Source organism: Pteropus vampyrus, unplaced genomic scaffold (genome assembly GCF_000151845.1).
Source record: "Pteropus vampyrus isolate Shadow unplaced genomic scaffold, Pvam_2.0 Scaffold16, whole genome shotgun sequence".
NCBI lineage: Eukaryota > Metazoa > Chordata > Mammalia > Chiroptera > Pteropodidae > Pteropus > Pteropus vampyrus.
Window position 1 is genome coordinate 7,593,204 of NW_011888797.1, and position 18,291 is coordinate 7,611,494.

The window sequence follows — 18,291 nt, forward strand, 5'->3', positions numbered from 1 at the left end:
CACTGCAGCCCTCAGGCGACCAGGTGGCCTTCTCCCGTGCTTTGGCTTACCTCTCCCCCTTGAGGAAGAAGCGTGAGTCCTCACAGAGCCCTTTGTAACCCCCATCCCACCCTGCTGCCCCCATAACTTACCTGTGTTGTAGCCCCTCCCAAGGGCAGGCCAAGGGCGGTGATTCTTCCACAGGTTTCCAAGGTACCAATCGCTCTGATTCTCTACCAAGCCCAGGACCTGCTGACCTGTGAAGCACAAAGAAGGCAAAGGTCTTAGCGGGTCAGTGGGTACTGACAGGGAGATGGGGTGGCGGCGAATCATAGCAGTAGCTCTCATTTTTGGGAGCTTTTAATAAGTGCCGGGCTCTGACGTAAGTGCTTAACTTATAGAAACATATTTAATTCTCACACTCGGGCAGCCCATCTGCTTTTGTGACTCCATTTTATGAAGAAGAAATGAAGGCCGCCCAGAGTAGTTAACTTGCCCACGGTGACATAGTTAATCTATGATAAAGCCAGACTCCCCAACCATCCATCCATCCATCCATCCATCCATCCATCCATCCATCCATCCATCCATCCATCCATCCCTTCTCTCTTGCAGCATCTATTTATGGACTGCCATACTACTCCTCAAGAGTTCCGGTCCTAATAGTTCCCATTGCACACTAATTTGCTGGATTTCTAGGCATGAGCTGAACCTAATTTTCTTCTATCAGAGAGGGAGAAACAAGCCTTGTTAGATGAGATGAGAACCCAGAGAAGAGCCACTTTTTGGCCACCTACTCAGTCACTTTATCTTGTGGCAACAAGCATCATGTCCACATCACATCAATTCAGGAGTGTTTTACAGAGGAATTATTGCTTCTCTGTCCCCAGAGTGAATCCCTGGGCCTTCTAAGAATGGTGGTTCAGGCATCGGATCCAGTTGCCTCGCATGAGAGAGCTCTATCATGCCACGCAGACGATATTCTCATGGAATTAGTAGCAATACTATTTTCTACACTAGGAAACTGGCTCACATAGGACCACGATTTGCACAACCAGAGATGAAGTCACCATATAGTTCTCTTATTTCTCTTATTTGTCTGATGCCCAGATTCTTTCCACAATCTCAATGCGTTATTGCTTCCCTTTATGACAAAGGGTTACGATAGGACTGCAAATCCTTACTTTATAGAAAAGAGAAACTGATGCTTAGAAAGTATAAATAAATTGCTAAAGATCACATGGCTAATAATCAGTCTTCCACAGCTAACTGATGCCTTCTGGAGCTACAATCCTCATATTGTTGACCGATCTCAGAAATCAAGACCTTCCTAACTAAATGAAAGCCCAGCAGCACGTTAGGAAAACACAGTGTTTTTCCCGGAACAGCATGCTGGGTGATATAGAACCTCCTCAGTGTGATGACAGCTCCTTGAAATGACGGTGTGTGGGTTTCGTATAATTTATTTGATCGATTTATCGAGCTCCTATCTAAATCAACACTCCGGCACAAATACATAAATTAGAGGCATGAGAAAAACACTACCACCCACTCTGTCAATGTATATGATTACATCCAAAACTTGTAGAATCCCTCAGAAAAACATATCGCCAATTTAGGAAGTGCAAGAGCCAATCAATTCCACACACAACAAGCCTGTGGCATTCGTGCAAAATAGTTAGATCTGGAAGGCATGGTGCCCGCCGCTCAGAAGGCTGTGTGCCAAGTCCTGAGGCTGTGACCTTGTCATAGAGCCCGTTTAATAACCTCGCACAGGGGTCGTGATGCAGACGGGACGTGGGGTCTTTGGGGGAGCTGGTTCATAATTACTAACGGCCCCAAGTTGGCGATACGATGTTCTTTTGCTTGTTTGTTTGTTTTTGCCATGATGAAAGCATCATACGCTCAGAAATGCCAAAAGGAGAATGATCTTTCAGTGAATTTAGGGTGGCCATCCGAATTTCAGGTAAGGTGATCTTCAGCTACCTGAAAATCCGAGTTTTATATTCTGGCATTCCAGGTGTTGTGTTCTGCCTCAGTCTACTCGGTTCATTCCCGGCACACGATTGTGTACTTTTGTCGCTTGTGTTCTCACCGCTGTCTTGCTCACACAGCATTCACACAGCAATTGCCCTTGGCCCTGCCAACCCTCACCCATAATCCTCTGGGGCCCACGCCCAGCAAGAAGACGCCTGTGAATACCCCCCATTCTGAATGATCACTTTAGCTTCACTCCTGCATGAGATGGGTGGCATCAGCTGACTTGTGCCCTCTAGAGGCTAGAGTGGGTGATATCCAGGCATGCCCCCAGCACCTCATCTGTAAAGATCCATCTCCGGCATTAGTCCGAGGACAAGGGCTATGTAGTAGCTAACACACAATAGGTACTAAAAATGTCTGCTAAATAAATGATGTCTGGTGGGTAAATCTCTCCTGATTTGGAGACCACTAATGCTAGCGTATCAACGTGCCCACTTTTCTGAAGGTACAAAGCATTTCACCCTCTCTCCATTCACCAACATAGACACATTCCCCACTCGGCTCTGGGAACTCTGGCATCTTCCTCACCTGCTCGAAAAACTGCAAAAATGGGGAGGCGGCGCCTAGACGCATCCTTTACATCCATCAGTTGCTCTACTGAAGGCTTGAACTCAAGTCTTAATCTCCAGGGGAGTAATTTGCATGGTCAACTTGAAGTCATGTCATCTCAGAGAATACTATACAAATTCTCCTTCTCTCGATTTGCACCTGGGCTGCAGGCTGCATTTCTTCTGAAAGGGCACATAGCCCTTTCACGTATGACAGCCAACTTTGAGGTTAAGAAAATAAAATCCTTAATTAGCAAATGGTGGCAGTCATTTTAATACCCACTGCTTGAGAAAGCAAAATAACAAACAGCTACTTCATTTTGCCTTTTTTAGATGGAGTCATTAACTGCTCTGCGATGATTAAAATGGTCGCAGCTGGGTTTGGCACGTGGCTTTGTGACTCCCCCTGAGCTCGGTGTACCCCCACTCCCGAGAGGTCTGCATGCAGACCTGGGGAACCTGCACACAGTACAGCCAGAGGTGAAGAGTGTAGACGAGTCAGACTGCCTGGTTCTAGCTGTGCAGCCTTGAGAAAATTACTAGACCTCTCTCTGCCTCAGGATCTAATTCTAATGGCTGTTTGTGACTTCACCTGTTTTGATGACTTCTGTGTGTTACGTACTTAGGATTGGGGCTGACGCATACCAAGCATGATGTAAGTGATAGCTATTTTTAAATATCACCGTCTGAGCTGTAAGCTCCTGAAAGACTGTGAGCCCATCCGTGCAGTTTTCTTTGGAGGTCATCTAACACAACAATCAAATCATCCGAGAACTTTGTTTCTCTAAATGTGGTGTGAGGGCCTTCGGCGTCAAAAACACCGGGGTTCTTGTTACAAGCGCAGGTTCCTGGGCCTCAAAGAGAAGTTAATGGTAACCAGGAGGCTGCTTTCCTCTACCTGTCTGGTTTTGAGAAGGAAGGATTTCCTGGCTTCTTGTCCCAATCAGTTCTCTGCCCCATGGGTGGGGGAAGAGGTACCTGATTGCTGAGTAAAATAGGGTGACATTCCTTTATCTTATCTCTAAAGTAGTTCAGTATATGGGGGTGAGAGGATAATATCATATCTTTTTTTCAATTAAGTTTATTGGGTAACACTGGTTAATACAATTATATAATTTTCAGGTGTACATTGTAATTTGATATCTATATATTCTATTGTGTTTACCACCCAAGTTCCAGTTTCCTTCAGCTACCATATATTTGACCCCCTTTACCCTGCCTACCTCCCCACTCCTCCTCCACCCCCTACCCTCTGGCAACCACTAGTCTATGGTCCACGTCCATGAGTCTCTGTTTGTTTGTCCTGTTCCTTTGTTGCTTTTAGGTTTATACCCCACATATACGTGATATCATGTGATTTTCAACTTTTTCTGTCTGGGATAATATCATATCTTAACTCAGACCCCGACACTTCTAACTAAGCATGCTGGCCGTTGGGCCTAGTAATCTGCATTCGAAAAAAATCCCCAGGTCATTCGAAGGCACATTAAAGTTTGAGATTTACTACCCAGGTCTGAAGCTGTCCCCGCTTTAGCCAGAGGGTGAGGTTCACTTGCAGCGTCAGTAGCATGCAGTAACCTCGTGTGGCGTCTGAATCTAGCTCACAAACCAGCAGAAGGCAGTGGCGGCCTCCAGTGTTACTCTTCTTGGATACAGGGAAGTGGTGAAGAAAATGAATGCCAGAGCTAGATTGCCCAGGTTCAAATCATAGCTCTTCTACTTATTAGCTGTGTGACCTTGGACAAGTTACCCAGCCTCTCTGTGCCTATTTCTTTATTCATTTGTAAAATGGAGTTGATAAATAGTATATACATCAGAATTATTCTCTTTAGGCACAAGTTGATTTGTGAAAATGAAACTGTGTTCTCTGTTTATTCAAACATTACCACTGGCAATGCCTAGAAAAGAGTAAAATGTTTAGTAGGTAATTGCTCTTATCAGTCCACCCAGAATTCCCCAGCCCTATATGCCGCCCCGTCTGCTTGGATTCAGGCATCTGCAGTCTCAGCCATTCCCTCCCTTCCTTAGCTGACATGATTCTTACTCTGCTGAGACTTTTGTTTACGTGAATATCGATTGAGAGATTGCTTTTGTCAGATACCGCACAAAATACTAAGGAATCAAAGACAAATAAAATATAGTCTTTGCCCCGGAGGCAGCTAGAAAGGAGACCGATAAACAATTATGAAGCAGTGTGGTGGTACCTGCGGTGTCAGAAACACTGATAAGTCAGAGGAGTGAAGGGCAGGAAAGCACTGATTCTGTGGGGGAAGGTGGGTGATGCCTGCTTGGCGTCTGTGCTGGAGTCAGCTACCACTCTCCTTCCTGCATTTCAGGCCACCCCTGCCCCTTCCACACAGACCTCCGAACTCCCAAGCTTCCCCCAGAACTTTTTGGTGATGGTGCTGTCCCATAACACCCTTCGAGGCACAGTCCCTCTGGTCCCCAGTGACAGTGCATACGAGACAGGTCATCTTTTATAGCTCTGCCAAACCCATCATCGGCCAGGTGGCATCTGCACCCTGGTCTTGCAAGGTCAAAATCTAAACCCTTATCTTGATGATGCAAACACATCCTGGGCCCAACATCTCATTAAAAGGTAAAATCCCAGGGGATTCCTCGTGGGGAGATGACGGGTTGCCTCCGTCAGCATCTCAGCATTCCGCACTGACTGTCTCATCTTCCCGGGAGTTACTATAATAAAACACCATGATTAACAGAAAGAGCTTTGTCATTGTTTTCAGTGCTGGCCCTCTGGTTATGATTAAGTGCACTGTTCCCCATATTCCTTACTCCAGGCACAAGTTAACTTATGAAAATGAAGCTGTCTTCTTTGCTTATTCATACATCACCACTAACAGCCAGACAAGAGCGAACAAGCTTGCTATTCTGCTGGGGCCCTGGTGTCCTATGTCGCCAGCCAGCTGACGGATGGCTCCAGGCTGGGAACTCCCCTCCTCCCTTTTTTCCTCAGCTTTGGCTTAAGGCGGGGCTTCTGCTGTTCAGGAGATGAGGCCCCAGGAGCAGGGATTGGTGAAGCTTCCTTGTGGCACATGAGGAGTGGAAAAAAAGCAGGCTGGGCATTCACCCACCAGGGATGAGAAAGGCAGCTCGGTAAACGAGAAAGACACAGGGCTTTTAACGCAGACGAAAGGGTTTTAAATTCAGAGTTTTCGCCCTAACCCTGTATGGCTTGAGCCTCAATTTCCTTATCATAAGATGGCAAGGAAAGAATCTACCTCCTGCTTCCAAGAAGGAATGTGCCACTCAACTAAGACACTACTATATGGAAAGTGCCTGGCTCAGGGTGGATGCTTGACTAAGGGCGTTTCTCGTCCTCCTTTCAGGAAGTCATCGTTCAGAACGCCTCAGTTTTCCTAGTCAAGCGCTGACACCAGCTGCAGAGACCGAATCTGCAAAATTTGGCCACATTGCCCCGTCGTCCCTTGTCCCCACCCCGCCGTTCCCGTTTGAGGCCTTTAGCTTCTGTGACACCTGTCTCTTGTTTTCTTCCCATTGAACATTCTTTCCCTGCCTCCTTCATGGGCTCCTCTCCCCCTGCCTCCCCTTTAAAGCTGATGCTCCCCGACTCCCATCCTTGGCCTCCTCTTCTTTTTGCTTTATGTTTTCTCCCTGGATGATGGCAGTGACTCCAGTGCCTTCAAACACCACTGAGGAAGATAATCGCCCGCCTTCATCCTCAGCTCAGACTACTTTCCAGAGCTTCTTACTCTTAAATCCAGCTATCTGTTCACCATCTTCACTTGGTTGTTTCACAGTGACCTTGAACCCAAACTCACCAAAACCAAATCCATTATCTTCTCCTCCTACGTAACGATCTGACCCCTATTTACTCTGTTGGTTGGTAACATCAAGATCTAACTTGTCACTGAAACCAGAAACCTTTGAATCAAACTTGATACCTCCGTCTCCTTGTTCCCCACATTCTCGCCATAATCAAACCCTACAGATCTTATCCACTATTTCTCAAGTTCATCCCCTGCCTTGTTCACATCCTATGTCTTTCCTAGGTTATCTTCCGTTCTGCTCACCCAGGTAGAGAAATATTTTTATAGTGAAAGTTGATGATTTTGCTTGCTGGATTAAAAAGCTTAATGCTCTTGGGGCCCGGTACAGTGTGGATAGTGGATAAATAGATGGATGAATGGATGATTTTAATGAAAAACACATATTATCTAAAACTCACCACCCTAGCCCACCTAGAACTGACGGACTCTCTTGGGATGGGGTGGAAGTGGACGCATACTAGTTAACCTCTCCAGGTAAATGTCAGGGGCAGGTAGCTCTAGCTCTGATCTTAGATGCTTCCAGTCCTGTCTCTTTACCCCCATCCCCAGGAAAGTCCAGGGTGCACAGAGAGAGAGACTGCCAATCCCTTCTGCTTGTCAGACCAACTGTGCTTAGACCAGCAGGTGAATATTAAAATGTTATAACCAGGGGCTGTCCTGAGTATCAGCAGAGAAAGCGACAGTGTCCTTCCAAACTCATATTTATTCTAATAAGCAATTTTTAAAATAGAAAAGCCTTTAATAGTATCATTCAATGCATGTCTGAGTGCAGGATGGCTATAATAAGGAAAGCATAGAGTATCACATTACCATTTGCAAAACATCCTGAAAAAAATTGCTCTACTGGAGCCCCAGGCTAGTGGGTGCAGAATAATAAAACATCTTCTGAGAAGACGCAACACAAAAGGGTATTTAAACAACCCTGAATGGGTTGGACAGGGCTGTTTTTAAACTTGCCTGTTTCATAGCTCCGGCTAAATGTACTCTGGGATCACAAAAGTTCATAAGCTGCCAAATTCTTACTGATTCCTCTGGAACCGCTTTCTTTTAGGGATGAAACCCAGAGAAGGGGAGCGAGGTGTCTGGGAACACCTTGTCTATGACGCCTGGGACTGCACCACTGAGGCTATGCTCGGGGTTTCTCGTATGCGTGAACTTCTCCGACTGAGCCCCCTCTGATCTCCTAGAGTTTCACTGTAATTCTCACCTGGTTCAAATTCTAGCTCTTCTACACTTGGATGCCACCTTGGGTCAACTCTTAGTCTCTCAGTTCCTCCTCTGTAAAATGGGAGAGGCATTATTTCATAACTGGGACTCGTAACCAGGTTTATGTATCCCAGCTTGGTATTGCACGCCCTCGAGATGGAATCCACGTGCTCTAGCTAAAAAGGTCCGCTCGTCAATCATTTTGTTTCCTAGGGTTTCCGTTACTTGATGAAGTGAGTTGACTCATTGTTCAGCCAGCCTAATTTCATCTGGAGATAAATACCCCTGAAGACCTCCATAGTGGAGGGATACGCCCTTCTAAGAGGACTTAGAATCTCTGCCACTCTAGAAGGTGGAATTAGACTGAATGAATGAAGACAGAGGGAAGACAGATTCTGCTTATCGCAAGCCAAACTGTAAGTAACCATTAGAGTTCACCAAAATGGAAATGGGGTGCCTTCCTAGAGAGAAGCTTCTAAGCACTGGAATGGTTCTGGAAGAGGCTGCACGAGTCGGCCCTCATCCAGTAAGTATTCATGGAGTCCCTCCTACGCACTAGGCTCTTGTCAACTGCTAGAGACACAGAAAAGAGGACGGACCCAGTCCTTGCCTTTTAGATTTTATGATATCTACAGAGAGCTTCTCAGATGGTTCGGCTCACATCCTCCAGGCCCCACACCGGACCAGACCTCCGTGAAGCAGATTCTCTCAGGGTCAGGCCTGGGGATTTCTTTGCAAAGGATAGCCCCATTAATTCTGATGCACAGCAGGGTTGGGGACCTTGGGAGAGGGAGGTCACTTTGCAGGCATGCTGTGGGAGGGAGATTCTGCACTGAGCAGAAGACGAGATCTGATGGCCTTAAAGTCCCCTTCCAAACTGACTGTGAGATCTCTTTATTCTAAGCCAACGCCGACTTGCTCAGTATCCTCCTTCTACTGACTGTCCTCACACTTGTGCTGTGTGTGTGACAGGTGGGGGAAGGGGCACCCCCTTTGTGAGCACCTTGCCCAGGCACTGGGACGTGTTCTTCACGCATCATCTCAGAGTGCCTCGCTATATCCTCAAGAGGTGGGCACTCTGCTTAGCTCTGACTTTTTGGAAGGAAAACAGGTTTAGAAAGTCACTCGTCAAGGGCAAGTGGCTGGGAACCACAGAGCTGGGGCTCGCGTTCGGGTCTCTCTGTTGCAACAGCCCGTGTTTTTACACCTATACTCGTGGTTCGGAAAAATTTGCGAAAGTATTTCTCTCCCCAGGGGAAGGGCTGTAGCTGGTACCACTGTGGGCAAGGCTCCAAAGGACCCGAGAGGATGGGGAGAAAGGCTGGTCAAGACCTATCTGCCCAGCCCACCTGTTCCTGCCTGCATTGCTACCTGGGGCTGCAGGCACAGGTCCAGGGCACTGCAGAGTCCTATTTCCTTCAGCATCAATCCCAAGGCACTGAGCTGAAGGACATTCCACCCAGGGGCATCTAGGGAGAATAGAAAAGGAAGTCCTGAGACTCAGAGAAGATTCTGCAATCCACTAAAGATCCAGATAACGATTCCACCTGCCATGATGCATGAACAAGTCCCTCCCCCTGCCCTCTCCCTGCTCAGGTCAGCCCCAAGTGGGCCCACGTTAACTTAATTTACAGTTTAAAAACTCTTGCTCAGTCTCAGATAATGATTTTTCTCTTTTTCCTTCCGTGAGCTTTGGTCTTTGGAAATAGGAAAAACTGAAAAGGTACGCGGAGCCAGCCGCTGGGCTCTCTTCCAAGGCCGTTTTGATCACACCACTCCCAGGACACTTGCTGCCGTCACCCTTCAGACGAGACCTGGCTAGGGAGCAGAGCTGGCCTGGCTCCAGCTACAACTTCCATCCGTGGACTTCTTGGATCTGTCTCTTTTGAAAAAAACACAATTTGTTGGCATCTTTCAGATACCTCACTCACAGACACCCCTTTGAACCACTAATAATCGTACCTAGGAGCAATCACCTAAGTTTTCCCACTGGGGTTGCATTAAAAAAAAAAAAAAAAAAGCAATCGTTTGCAGGATTCTAAGGTCAACATTTAAGTTCTGGCTTTTCCAAGTACTAAGTGTACCATCTGGGCCAAAATGACTTGATCTGTTGAGCTTCAGTTTTTATTTCTTTAAAATAGATGATGATAAACTTCATCCTATTTTCGTCATAAGTTTAAGAGGGAAATGAAATGTTGTAAATGTCAAATACTGTTCAACTTTAAGTATAATCATTATTATCACACAGTTCCAGGTCTTACGTAGCTATTACTTAATCTTTCCACCCTTTATTGCATTTCTTAGATTATAGCATTATTATTCATTGGAACTCTACGTGGAGGCCAGACACTGACCAAACTTTTCTTCACTGAAACATGACCTAGAAGGTGGAAGTTACCGGCAAGGGGCCTCTGCATGATGGAGAAGCAGTCAGGAAGCTTCAGAATATAAGGACATTTTGTGAATAAGTCTGGTCTTGGGCAGACTGTGGAGATGTAGGACTGCTCATTCAATGAGGAATGACAGGGAAGAAATTCCAAACAGCTACTGAAAGGCCGAAAGATCACTGGCCTGGGAGTACTCAGTACAGAGTTAATGAAACTTCCATATTTCAAACATCTCTGTCATCATCATGAGGTAAGTCACTCATCATGTCTGAGTGCAGGATGGCTATAATAAGGAAAGCATAGAGTATCACATTACCATTTGCAAAACATCCTGAAAAAAATTGCTCTACTGGAGCCCCAGGCTAGTGGGTGCAGAATAATAAAACATCTTCTGAGAAGACGCAACACAAAAGGGTATTTAAACAACCCTGAATGGGTTGGACAGGGCTGTTTTTAAACTTGCCTGTTTCATAGCTCCGGCTAAATGTACTCTGGGATCACAAAAGTTCATAAGCTGCCAAATTCTTACTGATTCCTCTGGAACCGCTTTCTTTTAGGGATGAAACCCAGAGAAGGGGAGCGAGGTGTCTGGGAACACCTTGTCTATGACGCCTGGGACTGCACCACTGAGGCTATGCTCGGGGTTTCTCGTATGCGTGAACTTCTCCGACTGAGCCCCCTCTGATCTCCTAGAGTTTCACTGTAATTCTCACCTGGTTCAAATTCTAGCTCTTCTACACTTGGATGCCACCTTGGGTCAACTCTTAGTCTCTCAGTTCCTCCTCTGTAAAATGGGAGAGGCATTATTTCATAACTGGGACTCGTAACCAGGTTTATGTATCCCAGCTTGGTATTGCACGCCCTCGAGATGGAATCCACGTGCTCTAGCTAAAAAGGTCCGCTCGTCAATCATTTTGTTTCCTAGGGTTTCCGTTACTTGATGAAGTGAGTTGACTCATTGTTCAGCCAGCCTAATTTCATCTGGAGATAAATACCCCTGAAGACCTCCATAGTGGAGGGATACGCCCTTCTAAGAGGACTTAGAATCTCTGCCACTCTAGAAGGTGGAATTAGACTGAATGAATGAAGACAGAGGGAAGACAGATTCTGCTTATCGCAAGCCAAACTGTAAGTAACCATTAGAGTTCACCAAAATGGAAATGGGGTGCCTTCCTAGAGAGAAGCTTCTAAGCACTGGAATGGTTCTGGAAGAGGCTGCACGAGTCGGCCCTCATCCAGTAAGTATTCATGGAGTCCCTCCTACGCACTAGGCTCTTGTCAACTGCTAGAGACACAGAAAAGAGGACGGACCCAGTCCTTGCCTTTTAGATTTTATGATATCTACAGAGAGCTTCTCAGACGGTTCGGCTCACATCCTCCAGGCCCCACACCGGACCAGACCTCCGTGAAGCAGATTCTCTCAGGGTCAGGCCTGGGGATTTCTTTGCAAAGGATAGCCCCATTAATTCTGATGCACAGCAGGGTTGGGGACCTTGGGAGAGGGAGGTCACTTTGCAGGCATGCTGTGGGAGGGAGATTCTGCACTGAGCAGAAGACAAGATCTGATGGCCTTAAAGTCCCCTTCCAAACTGACTGTGAGATCTCTTTATTCTAAGCCAACGCCGACTTGCTCAGTATCCTCCTTCTACTGACTGTCCCCACACACGTCCTTCCCCCACTTGTGCTGTGTGCATGACAGGAGCCTGTTTTACTCGGCAGGGGGGGGGGCGCACCCCCTTTGTGAGCACCTTGCCCAGGCACTGGGACGTGTTCTTCATGCATCATCTCAGAGTGCCTCGCTATATCCTCAAGAGGTGGAAACTCTGCTTAGCTCTGACTTTTTGGAAGGAAAACAGGTTTAGAAAGTCACTCGTCAAGGGCAAGTGGCTGGGAACCACAGAGCTGGGGCTCGCGTTCGGGTCTCTCTGTTGCAACAGCCCGTGTTTTTACACCTATACTCGTGGTTCGGAAAAATTTGCGAAAGTATTTCTCTCCCCAGGGGGAAGGGCTGTAGCTGGTACCACTGTGGGCAAGGCTCCAAAGGACCCGAGAGGATGGGGAGAAAGGCTGGTCAAGACCTATCTGCCCAGCCCACCTGTTCCTGCCTGCATTGCTACCTGGGGCTGCAGGCACAGGTCCAGGGCACTGCAGAGTCCTATTTCCTTCAGCATCAATCCCAAGGCACTGAGCTGAAGGACATTCCACCCAGGGGCATCTAGGGAGAATAGAAAAGGAAGTCCTGAGACTCAGAGAAGATTCTGCAATCCACTAAAGATCCAGATAACGATTCCACCTGCCATGATGCATGAACAAGTCCCTCCCCCTGCCCTCTCCCCGCTCAGGTCAGCCCCAAGTGGGCCCACGTTAACTTAATTTACAGTTTAAAAACTCTTGCTCAGTCTCAGATAATGATTTCTCTCTTCTTCCTTCCGTGAGCTTTGGTCTTTGGAAATAGGAAAAACTGAAAAGGTACGCGGAGCCAGCCGCTGGGCTCTCTTCCAAGGCCGTTTTGATCACACCACTCCCAGGACACTTGCTGCCGTCACCCTTCAGACGAGACCTGGCTAGGGAGCAGAGCTGGCCTGGCTACAGCTACAACTTCCATCCGTGGACTTCTTGGATCTGTCTCTTTTGAAAAAAACACAATTTGTTGGCATCTTTCAGATACCTCACTCACAGACACCCTTTTGAACCACTAATAATTGTACCTAGGAGCAATCACCTAAGTTTTCCCACTGGGGTTGCATTTAAAAAAAAAAAAAAAAAGCAATCGTTTGCAGGATTCTAAGGTCAACATTTAAGTTCTGGCTTTTCCAAGTACTAAGTGTACCATCTGGGCCAAAATGACTTGATTTGTTGAGCTTCAGTTTTTATTTCTTTAAAATAGATGATGATAAACTTCACCCTATTTTCATCATAAGTTTAAGAGGGAAATGAAATGTTGTAAATGTCAAACACTGTTCAACTTTAAGTATAATCATTATTATCACACAGTTCCAGGTCTTACGTAGCTATTACTTAATCTTTCCACCCTTTATTGCATTTCTTAGATTATAGTATTATTATTCATTGGAACTCTACGTGGAGGCCAGACACTGACCAAACTTTTATTCACTGAAACATGACCTAGAAGGTGGAAGTTACCGGCAAGGGGCCTCTGCATGATGGAGAAGCAGTCAGGAAGCTTCAGAATATAAGGACATTTTGTGAATAAGTCTGGTCTTGGGCAGACTGTGGAGATGTAGGATTGCTCATTCAATGAGGAATGACAGGGAAGAAATTCCAAACAGCTACTGAAAGGCCGAAAGATCACTGGCCTGGGAGTACTCAGTACAGAGTTAATGAAACTTCCATATTTCAAACATCTCTGTCATCATCATGAGGTAAGTCACTCATCCACTCCACGAATATTTACTGAATTCAGATTAGCGTCAGGCTCCAGGCTGGGCTGTGGGGATGCAATGGTGTGTGACTCCTGAGATGGCCTCTGCCCTCGGGGGAGCTTACAGACTCGTAGGAATTAGTTTGCTGGGGCCGCTGTAACAAATATCACAGACTGGGTGGCTTAAAGATCAGAAATATGTATTCTCACAGTTCCGGGGGTAGAAGTCTGACATTAAGGTTCCAGCAGACTTGTTTCTTCTGAGGCTTCTATCCTTGGCCTGTGGACGGCCATTTCTTCCTGTGTCTTCACATGGTTGCCTTTATGTGTCCTAATCTCTTCTGATAAGGACACCAGTCATATCAGATAAGAGCTCATCCTCATGACATCATTTTACCTTAATCACTTCTGTAAAGACCCCATCACCAAATACGGTCAGATTGTGAGGTGTTGGGGGTTTGGACTTCAACATATGAATGCTAGGGGACATAATTCAGCCCATAATATTGGACGAGGTCACTAAACAATCACATGAACCAGTGTGGAACGGTGACTCTGAAAGGGCTGGGAGAGAGAGGTCCCGAGGAAGGACAAGGTCCATAAAGGAGAAGTCAGCCAATGAGATTGAGGAAATAAGGCTCAAACTGAGATCTGTAGGAAGATGGGATGAGTGTCGGGGTAGGGGGCACAGTGTGTGTTAACATCTTATAGTAAGAAGCTGGACAGGTATGATGCCTGCGGTGTCACAGAAAGATATTTAATATTTGTCCCTGGCTCCTGGCACAGAGTTCCTAAAATCACTGGAATTTCCCAAATGATAAGAACGCCTTTTGTTCTAATGAGGCAACTTGAAGATGCTAGATAGCTTTAGGCTGGGGGCTGGTTGCCAGAGAAGCCGAGCCTTGATTAGAAGCTTGGACCTTTCAGCCCCATCCCCCAACCTCCAGGTGAGAGGAGGGGAGAGATGTTGAGGACAAAGTCAATCACAAAAGGCCAGTGATTGAATCAACCTCGCCTGCGTAATGAAACCGTCATAGAAACTATGAAATGACAGGGTTTGAAGAGTTTCTGAGTTGATGCACAGATGTAGGTTTCTGGGAAGGTGATGGGTCCTCAGAGGGTACAAAAGATCCCCCCAATCCCTCACACACCTACGCAACTCATCCATTTGGTTCCTGAGCTGTATCCTTTATAATAAACCAGTGACAGTAAGTAAAGTGCTTAACTGAGTTCTGTGAGTTGGTCTAGCAATTTAGTAAACCTACCTGAGGAGGAGTGTTGGGGCCAAATTGAACAGAAGTGTGGGTAACTGGGGGACCCACTACTTGTGACCGAAGTACAGACAGTCTTGTAGGACATCTACTAGGCATCTCAACTAATAGGAGAACCTGCTGTTCCCCACGGTTACCCAGGCCAGGTAATAGCAGCTCATTCTTCTCATTTTTCCAGCTCCTTAGACCAGAAACTATGGAGTCATTCTCTCCTTCCAGCCCAAGCTTTAATGAAGTACAGTAAAATTCAATAAGTTCACCCACTTTAAGTGCAGTTTGACAAATTTTGACAACTGTGCAATCATGTAACCACTGTCACCATCAATACATAGAATTGTTCCAGCATTCTACTCAAGTTTTTCTTGTGGCCCTTGTGTGGTCTGTCCACTTCCCCATTCCAGGCAACCACTGATTTCCTAGAATTGCACATAGATAGAATCACCATCATACAGCATGTCGTTTTCCATGTTTGACCTCCTGCACTTACCATAACGTTTTTGAACTTGATCCAAGCTGTAATGTGCATTAATATCGCGTTCCTTTTTATTGCTGAATGGTATCCCAAAGTACGAATGCACCCCAGTTTGGTTGGAATCAAGAGTTCTGCCTGTCCTAAGTGGAGCCTGAGGTCCAGGCTGCAGATTCAGGTCCCACTGGAATGCGGATGGTGTTGAAGATGAACTCACGCAGAGGTGAGGTGGCTGGGGAAGACCGAGCTGGGGCCCCAGTGCTGAGCTGTTGATCACGGATGGAACAGAAGACAGAAAAGGAGTCTTCCTACGTGAGGATGAGCCTGGCCTCCCCTGCACGACAGCAGAAGGCCACCACGTGGTACAGCGTGACAGAGGGCCAAGGGGAATCGAAAGGAAGACATTCTCGACTGTCAGTGCGTTAAATCTTTCTCAACCTAAAATCTGCAGTCGAGTAGTTTTGACTCTAAAGCCCGTACTTCCTGCCACTTCATTACAGCCGCCACCGTCTTTTATTCACAAGATACTCTATCCGAGGCGAGATTCATAGGTGGCTTCCTTAGCATCCTCTGTGAAAACCCACATCTTCATTCCCCTCACCAGCTTTGGGCTGAAATGCCTGGTATGCATGCCTTGTGATGCACATTCTTCCAGGAGAGAAACCGATGCCAGACTTGCCCTGTGGAACATGATGGTGGCCAAGCCAGCCCACTTCTGAAGGAAAGCCGAGTCCCAAACCACATTCCTCCTGCTCGTCCTAGAAGACTGTGTCTCCTGTTTACAAAAGCCCCTCTGTGTCTAGGGAATCTCCCGCATGGAGGACAGGGCTTCGGTACCTTTTAAAAACCTGGTATGGCATCACAGAACAGGCCATCAAAGCTGCGAGGGCCTGAGGGATACTTTGGACCAAGCTTCATTTGAAGGATGAGAATATGGAAGCAGAGTGAGGGCCTGTGACCTAACTAGGCCACGGGGCACAGGTGCGTTTCCCTTCACACTGTGTGATCTCCTTCACCATCACGTAACGTAGATCGAGCACCTATCATTTTCAGGACAGTGGACTGAGAAAGGAGGAAACACTTTTGTAGGTACCATGATGCCTCCCAGACTCTTAGCATTTCATAGTCTATTTTGCAAAAGTGACTACAGATGTTCTAAGAGAAATAATAACAGCGGTATATCCCACAACATCTAAAGAACGATCGCCAAGGGTTGGCTGGGAAAGTTCTGAGGGAAAATGGTGTCTTGAACTGAGCCCTGGAGGGAATAACATTCACTTAGTCCCGATTAGACCTTGTGCTAGAGGCTACTTAATTCTGTAACCAACTCTGCAAGGTTAATGTACTTCTGCTCATTTACAGGTAAGACACCTGAGGCCCAGAGAGGAAATCTAACTACCTCAGTTTTGCACAGCTAAGTAGTAAGGGATGGAGCTGGAATCCAAGTGTGACCCCAAAGCCTAAGTATCGTTTCTCTGGGATGAAGATAACAGAAGAGAGGAGGTTAAAAGAAGTTGTATACATCTAAGAGGTGTTAGAGACGGTATGTCAGAATGATCAGATTCTGAGAGCTTTTTCATGGATGGTTTATGAATTCTGCACAAGCCACCTGTCTTTTGGGGGCATTTCACTGCACATTTACAATCAGTCGACAGGTAAGCAGGTGCAGGAAAAAGAGCTGGGTTGTATTGTTCACAGGATGTACAAGTACTGGGCATTGTGTCAGACTCCGCGTGACAAACTCATGGGTAAGACAGGGTCCTTCCCCTCAGAAGAGGTGTGATTTCATCAAGGAGACAAAGCACGTGACCAAATGGATAAACTGAAATATGTGTTTTTAACAGGCAATGCTATGCAAGAGCAGACACCAAGACATTAGACCACCACATAAATGCAAGGCCTTAAAAATATTATACCTGGAAAACACCTTAGAGATCATCTAGTGAGAACTTTTCGTGGTATAACTAATGGAAGTGAGTTACAGCAAGGGGAGATGGTATTCTAAATATCACAGCTGAGTAGGGATGAGAACCCTTATTTCTTAAAACTGTGTTTCCTCCACTCGATATGAACTTGGAAATGAAGGCTGCTGAAATTAATAGCTGGAATGGAGAATATGGATGGACCCTGGCTTCCTGCAGTTCCTGACAGCAGACTTTTCTCACGTAATATCCACAAATGCTGAACAGCAAACAGATCACAGAAACCACTGGGATAAATCAGCTGCAGGTTCGGCTAGTGAAACCACTCTACAAGCCAGCTCACTGCCGTCCTCTTTGGAGAGAGTCCTCTCTCGGCAAGCCAAGGACAATACCCCTATAATAGTCAGCTAATGGTCTGCTCTTGGCAAGGTATTAAATCACCAATAATAACAATGCATAAGACCTTGCCTTTGAATAGTTTTGATATCCTTTCTGATTAAGACTGAATGGAGGCTTCCAGGTTCAAGGTAGAAAATAATTTGGTCTGGCAAAGTCACAGAGAGGGTTGGGCGGTGTTTGGAGCGAACAAGAGGGGAGATGCATGTGTGTGTAGATGACCACTAGGCAGTTGTTTTAAACAGGGAGCCAGAGACTGCTCATCCAAATCTAACTCTGCTCATCCATCCCACCATTTGTTCATTCATTCACTCATTCATGCATCCAACAGTTATTTACCGAGTGTCGATTATGTGCCAGGCACTGTTCTGGGCTGTGAGGCATAGGCGACAACAAAGCCAAGAAACAAAAGTCTCTGTCTCATTGGCACATTCCCTCCAGTGGGGGTGCTGGACCACAACGAGAAAAAAATGCCATGTGGTGCTGATACCACGAAAAGTGAAGTAGACGAAGGGATATAGAGTGATGGAGGCAGGGGGTGGGGGAGGGGTACTAGAGAAGATGGGGGGAGTTGGAAAAGCATAGCTGAGGTGACATTTGAGGAGAAAGGAAGATTTCCCCTGCTCAGAGGAATGCCAGGGAAAGAAGAGTGGCTGATGAACAGAAGGCTATGGTCTGGACGCCTCCAGGAAAGGCGCTGGTGGCGGCTCCGATGTGCCTGCCCCAGGTGCGAGCTGGTTGCATACCAAAGCTATTGTCGCAGGCTTGATCTGGAAAAGGTCACTCATTTAGTAGCGAGTAACATTCCAGAGCCTTCGAAGGAGGGGAAGAACCGGGGTGGAGAAGAACTGCCTAAGAAGGACACATTCCCGTAGCCCAGAG

The 18,291-nt window shown here is 46.5% G+C and overlaps 1 protein-coding gene across 1 annotated transcript in view; it reads right to left on the reverse strand.

Annotated features, from left to right (window-relative positions):
• The window catches only part of LARGE1 (LARGE xylosyl- and glucuronyltransferase 1), a 387,690-nt gene that overhangs the window by 123,231 nt on the left and 246,168 nt on the right, over positions 1-18,291 (reverse strand). Inside the window, exon 6 of the mRNA XM_023527353.1 lies at positions 132-236. Within this exon, the coding sequence (XP_023383121.1) occupies positions 132-236 (105 nt within the window). The remainder of the gene's footprint in view (positions 1-131; positions 237-18,291) is intronic.